Genomic DNA, 15,782 nt, shown 5'->3' with positions numbered 1-15,782 from the left:
GAAGGAAGCGATATGGCCGCATCATCGCTGTCTCCGTGCACTGGTCGATTTCTTCCCTACGTTTTTTAAAATTATTTATTTATTTATTTTTGGCTGTGTTGGGTCTTCGTTGCTGCGCGCGGGCTTTCTCTAGTTGCGGCGAGCGGGGGCTCCTCTTCATTGCGGTGCGCGGGCTTCTCACTGCGGTGGCTTCTCTTGTGGAGCGTGGGCTCTAGGCACGGGGGCTTCAGCAGTTGTGGCTCACAGGCTCTAGAGCGCAGGCTCAGTAGTTGTGGTACATGGGCTTCATTGCTCCACGGCATGTGGGATCTTCCCGGACCAGAGCTCGAACTGTTTCCCCTGCACTGGCAGGAGGATTCTTAACCACTGCGCCACCAGGGAAGCCCCTTCCCTACGTTTTAAGGAGTGGAGACGGATGGGGAGGGCGGGTGGTCTAATCTCAACCATAATGGAAATTTCAATCACACACACTTAAAGACAAACTTGCATGAATCGATAGTGTATTGATTTACACTATGTTTATTTTCCCTTACACACTGCAGAAAATGTAATTATCACTTAATTATAAAATTACCATTTTACAATAACACATCTGACTGGCTCGGCCTGCAGCCAGAAGCCTGAGTGGTCCCTGCGTTGCTCTCCCGGCACAGAGGTGACCCAGGCGCTCCATGCAAGTCAGTCCCAGAGAAGGGTCTCATTACACTTTTGTGCCTTGGGGGCCGTCGCCTATGGGTGTGCCTCCACTTTCAGGAGTGGGCTGGGAAGTGACAGATGCTCCCTTCTGCCTGTGAGGCCTCCCTCCTTCACCGCAGGCTCTAGGACTAGCTTCTGGAGCACATTATCCCAATGAAGTAGACAGCTTTAATTATTAATTAATTAAGCCAGCAAAAACTTATGGCATCCTACTATGTGCCAAGGCATTGTGTTAAAGCCCTATGACGGATAATATAATGGTGAGCAAGGTCACTGATCTCATGACACTTGGAGTCTAATGGGGGACAGCAAGAAATAAACAAGCACTAGTAACACAGGGTGCTAAGTGCTGAGATGGGAGTGGTACAGTGTGCCGTGCGGGCTCCAAGGAAGGGCACCCCAGGGGGGACAGGGAATGTTTCCCAGCAGAAGTGCCTTTTAGGAGGAAAGATGAGTAAAAGTTATTGGGTTATAGGACTGAAAGGAAGAAGTGTATTCCAGGCAGAGGGAGCATCATGGTGAAGGCCAAGGCGGGTCTGGGTTGGGTGCTGCCACTGCCACCAGACAGACAGGTATTTCTAAGGAAATGAAGACGTTCATTATTGCTGGAGTGTACAGTTCAAGGGCGGGGGGACAGGGAGCTGCTCGGGTAAACCTGGAGAGGTAGGCAGAGGCCAAGTTCTCTTTCAGAGTTTGAAGTTCATCCTGAGAGTAAAAGGGCAGCACTGATGTGTTTGAAGCAGGGAAATGCCCTAACCAGACTTCTGTTTTAGAAAGATTGTTTTGATTGGAGGTGTAGAGTATGAACAGGAAAGCGGGCCGGACTGAGTTCCGGGAGACTCGTGAGCAGTCCAAGAGGGAGATGAGGGTTCTTGAACTTGAAAACAGCAATAAGGATGGAAATAATTCGATGGCTTTGAGAGGGGTTTAGGAGGTAGAATCAATAAATCATTAATATTTGGTGATGGCTTGGACGTGGAGGGTATGAGAGAGAATAACCCTTCATGTTCTCACTTGGGCAATAGAAGGAGGCAGAGGATGAGTACATTTTGGGATACGTTGATGTCAAGGTCACGGTGGGGCTCTGGTGGAGACAAGGAATGGACCATAGCATGTATTCATCTGAAGCTCAGGAAAGAAGATGGGGCTGGGGGACAGCTTGGAAGCCATCAGCATAGAATCACCAGGTAGAGCGACACGGTCCACTCACACCCAGAAACTATTGGAGGCCTGTGCAAAGGGCCCCTGTCGGGCCATGTGTGGTTGAGATGAAACATCCTAGGAAGTCTCATCCTATGGTCTGTCTCTCCATGCCCAGGTCTCTGGAGTGGCAGGAAACCCACGACCGACGGAAAAGCCAGTTGTATGAAAATAAGGATGATGGCGAGTTTTGGTACTTACACTTTTTTCAAAATTAGATTTTAAATCTTTAACTATTGCCCAAACCCTCAATCCCCACCCTTTTCCCTAAACTTTTGTGAGAATAAAGATTCGCTTTTCAGAGATCTAGGTAGAAGGAGGCTATTTTCTCCACCAAGACACCAAAGCTTTGAAAAGGAAATTGTGTGTTCTCTCTTTGCATGAAAGGTATTTCCTCTCTGAAATGTTAGAACTCGCAGGAAATGTTAATGGTAGAAGGGAATATTGGCACCAAAGCTTTGAAACCACCAGTTTCCTGGAAACCAGGATGCACAGTTATCATGCCTGTAACTTCTTTTGCCATCTTCTTTGGAGCCCTGGAGTGCCACAGTCTTTCCTGGCATGAATCGCAAGAGAGGAACATGGGGGTTAATCTCCCAGCCCTGACTCTAGTCAGGTGTCATCACCCAGCAGCTATGTAGGACTAGATGTTTTACAACACATCCCCAGCCCTATGCTCACATCTTAAAGAATAAGATGGACATTTCTCTGAAGGGTTGTCTGGTTTATTCAATGACATACTTAAATAAAATTTAGCATGTGTGAAAAAGAGACTGGGTCTAAGTAATTAAGAATCAGAGGGACAAATATAAATTAGGAGGAAGAATATTTCCAGTATCGCAACTTTAATCACGGGTATGATTTTAGGTGTTGAAGCCATTGTATTCTGATAAGACCCCAACCGTGCATTTGGCAAAGGGCCCTAGGGAAAGGTGATTTTCTTAGCAGTGTGTAGGACCCAGGACAGAAAGAGACTGGCAGTCGTCTTGCTGGCCGTGAGAGGGACCTGAAGAACTCATAATTTGACTCTGTCCTTGTCCTTCCAACCACTGGAGACATCAGAAGTGTATCTGACCACGAAGGAACCAAAATGGGGCTCTGGCCTTTGGGTAGGACGGTGGTAAATCAACGGATACTATAGTTGACAGGCAGAGGTACAGTGAAGTTATGGGACAAACCCGTAGTCATTAAGTGATGTGTCTCTCTTTATAACAGGATGTCATGTCAAGATTTCCGAGATAACTTCTTCTGCCCATTTATATGTAAGCAAGTTCCAATCAGCCTGGACCATGGAAACGCACTCCATGAAAGGTGGTCCCAACTGATGTTTAAGAACCACTTAGTTCCAGGAAATGCGGAAGGTAGTTATGACCTTGGTAATTATTCTGCAGATGGGAAGCTGCTAGCCTTTGCCCTATCCCAGCTTCAGCTCTCAGTGGCTCTCGATTCTAGACCATCAGCCTGAAGAAGAGGACTTTGTCAGCCCAAAGGGACAGCTGTACTTCTCCAGGGGAAATGATTGCTGGTCGGGGTGGGCCGGAGAATCTCCAGTGTGAATCCCCTGCTCTCTTGCTTTCCCACTGTCCTTCTACTAAGCTCCATCCACCTCCCAAGAGTAGAACGGGCCCACTGCTCTTCAGTAATTATCCAGGGGCTTCCCTGGTGGTGCAGTGGTTGAGAGTCCGCCTGCCGATGCAGGGGACACGGGTTCGTGCCCCGGTCCGGGAAGATCCCACATGCCGCGGAGCGGCTGGGCCCGTGAGCCATGGCCGCTGAGCCTGCGCGTCCGGAGCCTGTGCTCCGCAACGGGAGAGGCCACAACAGTGAGAGGCCCACTACCGCAAAAAAAAAAAAAAAAAAAAGTTATCCAGGACATTGGGGGAGCTATGAAAAGAACACTGGGCAAAAGTCAGGGCCTGGGTTAAACCATTGTTTTTGCCACATTTTGGCTTTGTGACTCTGGTCTCTCTGTCCTCAGTCTCCCCAGCTGTACATAGTGGAATTTAGTCATCTCCATCTTCCCCTTGAAGCCACAGAGCACCATCCGGGCATCAGGGAGCATATTCCTGCCCATGTTGGTTGATGTATCCTGCAGCACCATACTGAGATCCCAGAGGTGGGCACCTCAGAACCTGTCTTTGGGCTCCCGGGAGATGAATTTCATTGATGTGATTTTAAGAAAGTGAGTGACATACTCTCACTGCACCTCTGGCTCCCCGTCTGTGACATGGTTGAGTGGAATATCACCCTCTGAAGATGAACCTGAGTGTGCTCACACATCCTGCATAGGAAAAGCTATACAAACAACATAGTTGTGCGTGTGTGTTGGTGGGTGTGGGTGTGTTTGCACCTCGACACGTGCATTCCCTCACCTTGGCACCAGCCTGTCGAGAATGGTATATGCTTGAATGACCCCACACCTGCAGGCTCTTCACTCTGCTGGTCAGAGAACCTAGTCACCAGGAGACCATGGACAGATTCTAAGAAACCACCGAGTCGCTCGGGCAGCAAGTTTACTGTTTCATCTTCCTGAGCTGCACCTGTCTGACTGTGGGCCAGCACCCCCAGATATTAGGGCAGATCGATGAACTGACCAAAATTATACATTGTGCCATCTGTAGTAATTCCTTACAAGGGAGAGAGGGAAGGGAGGCAGCCGGCGAGCACCTGCTCTGTGCTGCTAAGTGCACTTGAGTGTGTCATCGTTTGATCCTCACAAAAAGCCGATGACTGAGATGGTCTCTATGTCTCCCTATTCCCCTTTCAGAGCTTCCCAATCGTAGCCCAACCTTCTGATGTCTATTAATTCATTTCTAGCTTGCCTCATCTTCATTTATTTTTCATACATTATCTCATGCATTTGGTTGTGTTGTTTTGGTTTGGTTTTTTTGGCTGTGTCAGGTGTTTCGTTGCAGCACGCAGGCCCTTTGTTGCAGTGTGCAGGCTCCTCTCTAGCTGTGGTGCACAGTCTCAGTAGTTGTGGCATGCAGGCTTTCTAGTTGTGGTGTGTGGGCTCGGTAGTTGTGGCACGCGGGCTCAGTAGTTGGGGCACGTGGGCTTAGCAGTTATGGCTCGCAGGCTTAGTTGCCCGGCGACATGTGGGATCTTAGTTCCCCGACCAGGGATTGAACTCGCCTCCCCTGCGTTGGAAGGCGGATTTTTAACCACTGGACCACCAGGGAAGTCCCGATCTCTCATGCATTTGAATCTAATGGTTTTCACGTTAGTTGTCTCCCTCTGGCTTTGGTGAGGACTCTTGGGTAGCAGAGTTCTGTGAATTGCCATCTCTCTGCCTCTCTTCCTCTGTCTCCACTGATGCTTGAGGGACTGACACCATTTCATGGCTCCATGGTTGTCACCAGTGCATACTTGAGGCCTCTGGAATTCCACTTATTATTATAAAAATAGCCCTCAACTTTACAGTGTAAGAAACATTTTCACCAAGTAGGAACTATACTTTCCCTCCTTATTTTTAAGAGGAGGAGACTGAGGCTCACAAAATAAAGAAGCTTGTGTCACAACTAGTAACTGTGGGGAATGGGACCCAGGCCTTGGTCTATTAGCCCAAATCCAGAGATTCCCTCACAACCATCACAACACTGAACTGGCTCTCTGAAGTGGTCACGGTCCCATCCTGGAATGCCAGAGACGAGCTGAAGTCCACTCACTGCCCTTTTTCATGCAGGACCCCAGAGGGACATGCAGTACATCTTCTCTGTGCCAGAAAGCATGGAAAACAACAATGTCATCGTGTCCTTCAATTCTGTCATGCCACAAAATTTAAAGGCAACAGACAGGACATTTCCACTGAAGTCCGAGGTGTTCAAGGTAAGGCAGCATGCTTCCGGGCTTTGCCCTTTGAGGACATTTCTGTACACCTTGGAGAAAGCAACCAGCTAGGCTGGGAGATTTCACCCAGCTGCAGACTCAGAACTAAAACCCAAAGCGTGATAGAGTTCAGTTGGTGCAACTCTGTAAATCTGCAGGAAAACCTGAGACAAGGGGGTTACAGTGGGCACAGCTCCTGCCCTTGCCACTTGTCAGCACTTCCTGCTGCAGGCTCTGATGCTTGTTCCTTAAAAAGTAGTCTGGTCTGAGACCAGCTGTTGCAACAGTGCAGATTCCTGGGGTCGCCCCCAAACATTCTGAGTCCCGATCTCCATGGACACGGAGCCTGAAAATCTGTATTGTAATGAGCTCCCCAGGGACTGCTTATACACAGAAATGTCTGAGAATCATTGGCTAAACTCTGGGAGGAGTTTAAGGGAAAAAACAATCCTGGGTATACAGCCGGGAGGTACGTTTTTCTCTTACGCTTACACCAAAATCGGTCAAAGCTCCATGGTTGGCTTACGAGCATCTGCTTGGCCACCCATCCAAGGCCAGGTCTTCCTCTCCACCTAGCCTCCCCTCCCTCTGATGGCTCTTCAGCCAGCCCTTCAGCTCCTAAGGGGCCATCCCGCCGCACAACCCCCAACACACACTAACTGTGAGTAGGTGATCAGGGAATTCCTTTTTTTTTTTTCTTTTTTAATACCATGCAAAAGAAAGGAGTTACAAAAGAAAATCTGATACCTGTGCTCCCTCCTCCTTTCCCAAATAGTTTAATGCATCCCACAGATAAAGTGCAGGGTTCTCAAATCATACACCCCACAGCCTCTCTGCACGAACATGGATAACTAAGATCGCGCAACCATCAAATGCTGGGATCCCCTGTCCCCATATTACAGGTGAAGAAACTGAGGCCCAGTGACGTGAAGTGACACAGAGTTAATGGCAGAGCTGGGGACCGGGTGCCAGATGTCCCTCGAGCCTTCAGTCAAACACACCCATCACTTGTGTGGCTGGAGCTCTGACAGCATCTCTACGAAGGATCCCAGGAATGTTCACTGAGACTAAGGCAACATTCACAAGTAGGGCCTTAGCCCCGTCATGGACAGGCAGGGCTCCTGGGCCCTGAAACAGTCCTGTGCGCTGGCTGTGGTTCACTCTAATATGAAGGCCTCACTGACAGAGAACTTCAGAGTTCCAAACATGTTCACATTCACTGTCTCAGAAACCCCAGGACTCCTGCTTTTATAGATGTGGAAACCAAAAGTCAGCGTGAATGACCTGCCCAAGGTGCAGCTGGGTGGTGACAGGGGAGTGCCCGATACCAGAACTTGTGGTCCCAGGCCCAGGGCTCTCAGCAGGACATAGGCACTTGCCTTTCTGGTGGTGCTCACAGCTCAAACAAAAATATGTTTCTGGCTCTAGAAGGAGGAGAGCCCTTTGGGTCCTGCTCTCTCTGAGCACATTTCCACATCCTAGCTGCATGAAATCAATGGAAAAGAAATTGATGGGGTTTAGCACCATGCTTTCGAGGTTCTGCAAACCAGCTGAGACTATCAAAGAACATCTCCTAAGGATGCAGTAGTGGACAGTTGTCATTTTCATCACCACTAGACACATGAACACCCTTTCCATGTGGGGGGGAACCTTGGTGAAAGGCAAGGCCTGGTCTCCCACTGCAGCAGTCAAAGAGGCCAAATATTCCCTCTCCCCAGCCGTTGGATGCAAAGGGTAGACTTGTGGCCCAGGCTTGTCCAATTGGATGTTCTTGGTTACTCTAGGCCTTGAGTCTTGAGGAAGTAACTAAAGGAGCTAGGACCAGCTGAGGGATTCGTTGCAGCAGATCTTTGGTGCAGCAATGCAGGCAGATCCTGTGATGGTGTCCAGCTGTGTAGCCACCTCTTCTCATTCCTGCCCACCTTCCGAGTTGCATTCTCTCGATTTCCCATTGACTCTGATTTATCTTTCCCATAAATGACCTCCTGTTCACCCCACCCTGGATTAGTTTCCATTGTTTTCTGCCAAGGATCCCAACGGATTCAGGTACCTTCTAAGAGGATCCTCATCCTCAGAGTCCCCTAATCTCACCTCTGAGAAGAACAAAATGAGAGGAGTTGGGAAGGGCTAGGAAGGGACTGAGACATCTGGTCTACCAGCAGGGATTGAACAATTCAAGTCCTGAACCAGACAGGACTCCTAAGAATATCTCAGCCAGCTCTTCCCTTTCCTAATGAGAGACAGAAGTCCAGAGAGGGTATGAGGTCTGCCCCCCATGCACAAAAACTGGGAGTGCTGTTCATATTTTCATCTGATTCTCGTGCCCCAGAGCCGAGCAGCACGGCAGCCTTGTGTTTACTGATTTGCCCCAAGTCTTTACAGTTCAGGAGCCCTGGCAGTATTGTAATCATATCTGTTTTTCTAAATGCTGCCAAGCCCATTTGTCTACTTTTCGGCCAGAGATACCTTATTTCTCAGCTGCCCGTTTTGCTGAAGGGGCATGCAGACCTGTGACCTCCTTAGGCTCCCTGGAGATCCCTTTAGATCTTGCAGGATCCTGATCGAGTTAAACACCAAAGAACAGTCCAGACCTTGACAACTCAAGAGGCACGTGGGTTCCTTTGACAGTTCTGCTGAGAAACAGGCTATGTTGGTGCCAGCAGCTAGGCTGTCTGAGACTCCAGGGCTCTACTGGTGTTCATAGGTACAGCGCTGCCCACATGACAGCTGCATACATTTCTGCAACCTTGGCATGGGCCTGCGGCTCTCCAACTGCTATGGGAGCACTGCCCTGCCTTGCATCAAACCAAACACAGGTGGTGTACAAATAGGCAGGGAGAAGACAGGACAGAGAAAAAGAGCAAGGATGGATAAGCTCCATCCTCCCCCAGGCTGGAACTTTCCAGCTCATTCCTGATCTCCAGATAAGTCTGCCCAGGTAAATCAAATGGCCTGTACGCCTAAGCGGAGCCCAGGATCAGCAGTAGGATAGAACTGAAACCCATACCAACTGTGGAAGACAGTGCATGGAGGTGGTGGGTATTAATTACAAAGGAAGCAACACAGCTTGCTCTATTCTCACCTCTGCTACTGCGACTGCAAAGCCTCAGTTTCGGAGCCTAGCATATGCTTAGGATTACTGTGACAACTCAACACATTACGTGCAAATACTTTGCAAACCATGAAGTGGCTTAAAAATGGGACTGCATCTTCAGTGCCTCCTTATGCAACATGAACAGACTGAAACATAGATATTTCCACATTCAGACACACACATACATCCCTACAAACACTGAGGTACAGCGATTGGGAGGAGAGGAATGCTAGAACAAATTCCCACCATGCTTTACAGTGGTCTGATGGAATAACAGTTTCCTTCTCCTTGGAGCTCCAACTCTGGGGAATTTACATTTGATCCAGGTTCTGTCTTACCTCCAGTTCCCATCACTGTCTCTTTTCCTTCCAATTTTATCATCACTGCTGTGAAGAGTAACCAAGCTGAGATGAGAAAGGGAGAGTCTCCTTTTCTCAGACACCTTCCTCCCACTTCAATTTCCTTTCCCCTTCATGCTCCCTACAGCAGTTGGGTTTCCTTTGTCACAGCTCTGCACAGAGAATGAGTGATGGTCCCTGTTCACTCCCAGGTGTTCCAGGGAACAGGCTGAAAGTGCAACAAAAAGGAACGCAGGGCCCCGAGCCAGCCTTCTCAGATCTGCTCGCCTTTGGGTTTTAGTTTGAGTTCCTGAACCTGCCTTCTTCTCTTCCCTCAGATCGACTATCAGGTATGGCCACCGCCCCTGCTGCCGTCTGTCCATATTGTTATGCCTCTTCCAACACCCTTGACCTCAACATGTCTCTTGCTGTTCTGTGGCTGCCAATTCAGTCTTGCTATGTCCTGTAATAGATACAAGCTTAGAACTTCCAAACAGGTCAACAACGCAGGGAATATTTCAGCTGTCCTTGTCTAAAGCTGGATCCCTTAAGCTGTTCTCTGGTTTGACGTTGCAGAGGGAATGCAACCATGAAACCATCTTCAAGCATTTGGCCCCTGATAGATAAGATTGATACTGCCCGTTCCTTTTAAGATGAGAGACAGGGCTCATGGGTCCCTGGTGGGGCCGAGGGGTAGATCTTTAGCCTCCTCTATTCTTTGTCAGCTCCCAAACCCACCACAACCAGGATGCATACAATGCAAATGCAAGTTCACGGCACATCCTCCAACTCTTCTTACAGCCACATCACCACCACCACCCTCCCTCCCCACCCTCCCGACCACCCACTACCACCTGCTCCTCCCCACCCCCGGCCAGTAAATATTCTGGCTTGGCGTGGGTGAAAGGTGACCAAAATATGGGTAAGGATGGAGAAGGAAAGATGGAGTTTGGGAAACCTAACCTCACAGGCACTCAAACCCCTTTAGACGTGAACTCTGTGATGTGGCTGTTGCCCAAGGGGATGTACATGTGCCAGGACGAGGATGGAAGGGAAGAGGGAGGGAGCAGGATGTAGCCACAGCCAACGGGTGGCGACTGCAGCCTGCTGGCAGGTCCAGGGAAGCTCCTCCGGCCCTTCCAGACGTCCCCCAACAGGGAGACAGAGGCTGGGACAGGTGGTCCTTGAGCAGGGGATACACAGAACCCCAGGCAGAAAGCAGACAGCAAGGAGGTCTGCCTGTCACAGCGGCGGCCCAGCCACAGAGCTGGGTTTAGGAACCAACTCTGGTTCTCAGCACAACAGTCATGGAATGAGAACTTCTGGAAGGGCTTCAAGGGAAGCAGTCAGGTGCAAGGAACGAGTCAGGGTTCTAGTTCCCAGACGTGGAGAACGAGGTGAGGACTTGATCGAATAAAAGGTATGAGCCGCATCCCTAGAAATAGAGGGTCAGGTCTTGTGATTGTAGGAGGCTCAAAGCCCACACCCGTCTGTACACAGTGCCTCCCCACGTGCACACGTGTGCATGCACACACACACACACACACACACAGAACAGTGCTGACTCTGGAGAAGAACTGATCTCATCGTTTCTTTTGCTAGAAAGGCCCACGCAAGTCAGGCTCCAGAGACACTGGGGCTGCTGATAATGTCAGCAGCATCCGTTTGCAGACTCTGCCCAGCGCCCCGATGCACACAGCAACGGTAGCCCCAGCTGCAGCCCAGCCTGGTTCCCACCCCTTGGAAAGACCCTCTCCCCGTCTCCTCGTTTCCCCCCGAGGCAGAGCTCACAAGCAGTCATTTCATGCTGCGTGACCGTTCTAAATGGAATCCCCATCTCAGTTGCGTTGGGGAAAATGTATTTAGTAAGGGGTTTTTATCGTGTAATATGTATGTGACGTCCAGTAATAGGAACTGCATGGTATTTATTGTTTTATCTCCAAGAAAATATTGAAATAAAAGGAGAATGATGAGGGCCTATTATTCTCCAGTGAGAAGGCATTTCAGGGCTTTACTGGAAGGCAGGAATGGAGGGAGCGAAAGGACTCCAGCCCCTCAGTGCTGCAGGGGTCCAGGAGTGCTTTGCAAAAGGGTCCAGAGAGAAAGGACTCCAAATTCCAATACTGAATTATGTTTTGAGTTACTGAATTAATTCAGTATTGGAACAGTCTCACTAGTTTTCATGATTTGTCTTTGTATATAAGCAGGGAGATAAACCCAGAAGCCCAGGATGCTGTAAGATTTAATGAGGTAAAACCATGTATCGTATTCCCCTCATTTGTTGTAGTGTTAGCATCTATATTAAATAACAGTCTGAACTCTTGCATTTCGAGACTTCGGGTAAGCAGTGTCTCCCTTTTCAGGGCCTGTAGTGCTGTTTTGATGGATGGAGAGGGGTCTGGGAGGTAGGGGTCTCTCCTGGTAGCTGTGGCCCATGCACAGAGGAGGTTTCTCACCATCATCACGTCTCTTCCAGTTCCAGCATTTCCGAGAGAGATTGCCGTCCACCTTTTTTTCCAAATTCAGAACTGCTGAGAAGGGCATCGTTTCTGAAACCACATGCAACCTTACAGAGTGTTTCAGCCTGAGCCCTATGTGGTGGTCGCCTCCACAGGCAGAGAAGCAGTTGAGTTCTTGCTCTGAATCTTCCTAAAGATGCCAGACAGTGACAGGTACAGAACTTCTGGGATTCTAAACGTTTTATTCTACTTAATTTTATAAAAACACATTGCACCATTCTGTGCGGCAACGCACTCTGTTAGCAGGGGACACAGCACGGCCCCCCGCCCTCAAGAAGCTCAGCACAAAGTGGAGGCGACAGAGTCTGTGAACCAATACGTAGACCACAAACAGGATGGGGCCATTGCCTGACGGAAGTGCAGGGTCGCGTGGGAGGACAGAGTGGAGGGATTCCCTTCTGGCAAGAGGGACAGAGGAAGGCTTCTTGGGGGACATGGAATGTGAGCTAGTCCTTGATGGAAAACCTAACAGTGTTTCCCAGGGGAAGGCAGTGCAGGTGGAGGAAAGAGACATGAGCAGAAGCAGGGAAGTGGGTAAGCATGGGGCTCGTTGAAGAATGAGCGATGTTGTCCATACACACAGGAAGGTGGTATGTGGCATGCATGGCAATTGTCTGAAATGTGGACAGAATGTGGGGCACATCAGGGAGACACTGAGTGATAGAGTCTGATGGTGGAGGGTCTTCACTGCAGTGAAGACCCTGCTGGGCACCTCATGCCTCTTGGCCCCGAGGCAGACATCACTACAATCATGGCAGTCTTTACCGTTGAGCATGGACGAGGCCTTCTCAGTCCAGAATGCCAGATGGTCACTGTGCCACCATTCAGAGTTGGAACCTAAGACAAATCTTATTTGCCATCCTGGCAGTGGGGGTTACGATACACATATATCTGGTTGTGAAAGGAACAGTTTACAAAATCATTTGAAGACTGGGGAGGGCCACCCGAAAGACTGGACATGAGGTCAAGATGCTCGTCTGTCTGCTGACTGCCATGGCTGCCCACTTCACAGCTTGCTGTGCTGAGGGCTCTCCACGTGTGTCCTTGGCATAGATGCCCAGTGCCTGCAGGGGTGCCTGCCACATGTAAGCGTGAGCCTCCTTTGAATAGTGAGCTGGTCATCCTGGTCACACTGTCCCCCTGATTTTCTAGGAACCTGGACGAGAATCCCAACCTCAGACCACTGCAGGTAAGCGTGCGACAAGGCTTGGTTGGCAGACCTCACTGGGTCACGTCCCCTCCCCAAGAGCTTCTATCTCCTTCCTTCTTGCGTCACCACTGACCAGTGAAAGCACAGATACCACAATGGGCTGGTGATGGCTCAAAGGGGCAGGGATGAGGTGAGAAGACCAGGCCTTGAAGGCCAGGCTGGACCCAACCATCTTCCTTCCACAAATTTCCATTTTCCCATTCCCCAAAAAGGTTTGATCCAATTGCTGGATGAAGCCTCTGTCTCAGATCCAGGTGGAAGGTTTTGGGGCCCTCACCTCCTTCCCCAGAAATCTGATGTTGGCTGTTCTTCCTTAGATCCAGGCAAGTCGTCCAGAAATGGCTCCCAACGAAGCATTTTCTACAGATACGCTCAGCAGGTACAGTACTTAGCGTGACGGCGAGGGGCCCTACGTAGGACAGGTGATGGAGGAGCCGGAGGGAAGGAAACCTCTCCCGGGTCCTTATCAGGATAGAGGAGGAAGATGACTTGACGGGTGGTCGTGTCAGCCTCTCTCCCTGGATGTCCAGAACTGATCTGGAGAGACGGGGCGCCCCACCTGGGTGACATCTGGGGTGAAGTGTAGTTTGGAAAGGAAGGGCCTGATTATAGGGGAGTGAGCTTTTAAAATCTTTAAACAAGCAATGGGCAATACCCCTTGAAATCTTTCCTTCTCCCCTTCTGCCACCTCCCACCAACGTTGGCATCCTTCTCAGGAGCTGGCCAGCTTCAGAAAGCACCAACAGCCTTCTTCCTGCCAAGCCACCTACGTGCACAGGGGATTTTCTTAATGGTTTAATAAGCCGTTATAAAGAACTCCTTGACTTGTCAGGAAAAAACCCAGCTGCCAGGGGCTCTGCACGATGGACCTTTTACCATTAGTCGTCATGTCGGTGTGGGAAGCGGAAAGTCATATAGTGTAGTCGAGTGTACCATGCCGACCTCGGGCAGACAGGGGCCGAGGACAGGAAGATGCCAGACATTCAGAAGGCTAACAGGGCATTGGTAACCAGGAGGCAGCCAAAGGGAAGTTATTCAGGTAGCCTGGGCCCAGAGATATAAATAAGGAGAGATGAAGAATGTGGCTGGCATGAGGGTACGTGTAATAGGGAACAGCTCAGTATGAACCTCCTTGAAATCAACACTAGCCCAGGATTCAGGCCCACATCTGGGCTGACTCAGAAAGCACTTCACTTGATGCAAAACGGGATCTACTATGGTGAATGTCCCCAGTCTGTGAGCTTCTGAAGGCAGGGATGACAATGTATGCATTCCTTGTCCCCAATAACTATCATTGTCCTTGGCACAGAGAAGGTGTTCAATCAATCTGCACTGAATTAAGACAGATTCACTTCCCCAGAGCAGATGCTCTAGCTAAGGTTACTTCCCGTAGGTGATCAGCAGGACCCGGTTAGGATACGTGAGACCAAGCTTCCTTCAGGGGCAGGTGGCAAAGTCCTCAACGTGGTCCATGAACCTGCACCTCTGAAATAAAAAATATAATTTGTCATATGATAAATGGTACAGATTCCCTAATCAGGACTTTTCCAAACAACAACCAAATGTCTTCTCATAGAGGGTAACTGGCAGCCCACATGAGGCCTTCGTAGGAATTAGAATAGAAGAGAGATGGAGCTTTGCGCCAAGGTGCGTGGCTTGAGAGTAGAACCCAGACTGGACTCCAACTTCTTTTCTCGCCTTGGTGGAGACCCTTGAGCAGGGCCAACCTGGCATCACTCTGCACAACCTGCAAACTATCCTCAGAGGTTGTGTCCTCAAAAGAAAGTTGAGAGCAAAATATTCGTCCATGTACTCACTCTGTCCTGTCTCCCAATCTCTTGTACCCCTTTATCAGCCGTAGTAGTGGTGGTGGTACCACAACCCAAGGTCCGCCTGTGGGAAAAGGAAGGACACACTCAGCCTTTGGGACAGGCCACATCCATCATCTATCATTTATTCAATCAGCAAACATGTACAGATACCCTAGGATGTTCCAAGGAAAGCAAAGCATCAGTCCTTAGGCATCTTCCATTGAGGTGTAGAGGCCGACGTGCGATTCTTTGGGCGTTTTGTTCAGGCAACCTTTATCTCCACTCCTAGCCCCATCTCTTCCAACATTCTGGTGTTTACTGGGTGCAGGGACCAGGTCAGGGGCTGTCCCAGCGTGGGGGATGTGACCCATGCCCCACAGCTGCTCACATTCTCACGTGACTCCTCACCACGGCAACTGCTCTTCATAGTGAGATGCCACGATTCTTTCGAGGAAGAAACTCAGTTGATGGCGGGCACACAACACCGACTTCCCTGACGTGACCGACCAGGGAGACGTTGGAGGGATGACCTAAGGGCCGATGTCAGATGCTGGCAGGATGTGTTGCACTGGTGACATCACTGGGGCTCATTTTTCCGGCTAAAGGACTCCAGTAAGGACACACTGTAGGGCTGCTTTTGCCGTGTGTTCTGGGTGGTGAGGCCACCCTGGGGACTGCTTATCTGTTGTCTGTGTGGTACTGGTTCTCAGAAGACCCCAAGGAGGAACCTCCTTCCTCCTGACCTAGTGCCCCTCTACAAAGCCACCTGCCGGGCGCCCTCACTCCAACTCCTTCTCCCGTGGGACAGCTTCCCCAGGGTGGTGATGTCCCATCATGCCCTCGGCTTTTTACCAGGCTGAGTGAAGGAAACAGCTGCATGGAGAAGAGCTCTGCTTCTCTGTCAAATCGTCACGGAATCTGCTGCCCATAAAACTGTTGGGGTCAGTGTCCCGAACAGAAAAGTGAAGGCAGTTAACACCTTCAGAAGTTCAGGCCCGGAAAGTTTCTCTCCCCTCAACCTCAGCTGCTTCCCGTTTTTTATCCGAGGAAAACCATGATGTCTCCCTTTTTGCTTCTGTGGCTGGG

General features: G+C 49.9%; 1 protein-coding gene across 1 annotated transcript in view; it reads left to right on the top strand.

Moving 5' to 3' along the window:
- The window catches only part of CAPN13 (calpain 13), a gene marked incomplete at its 3' end in the record, with an annotated part of 57,016 nt that overhangs the window by 32,265 nt on the left and 8,969 nt on the right, over window positions 1–15,782 (top strand). Inside the window, 9 exon segments of the mRNA XM_082672738.1 lie at window positions 2,015–2,089; window positions 3,112–3,257; window positions 5,582–5,724; window positions 9,495–9,506; window positions 11,633–11,741; window positions 11,744–11,796; window positions 11,800–11,828; window positions 12,828–12,864; window positions 13,203–13,264. Coding sequence (XP_082528864.1) covers window positions 2,015–2,089; window positions 3,112–3,257; window positions 5,582–5,724; window positions 9,495–9,506; window positions 11,633–11,741; window positions 11,744–11,796; window positions 11,800–11,828; window positions 12,828–12,864; window positions 13,203–13,264 — 666 coding nt within the window.

The sequence above is a fragment of the Grampus griseus genome (assembly GCF_964374135.1).
Source record: "Grampus griseus genome assembly, chromosome: 15".
In the NCBI taxonomy this organism is placed as follows: Eukaryota; Metazoa; Chordata; class Mammalia; order Artiodactyla; family Delphinidae; genus Grampus; species Grampus griseus.
This window is presented reverse-complemented; position numbering and strand designations above follow the sequence as displayed.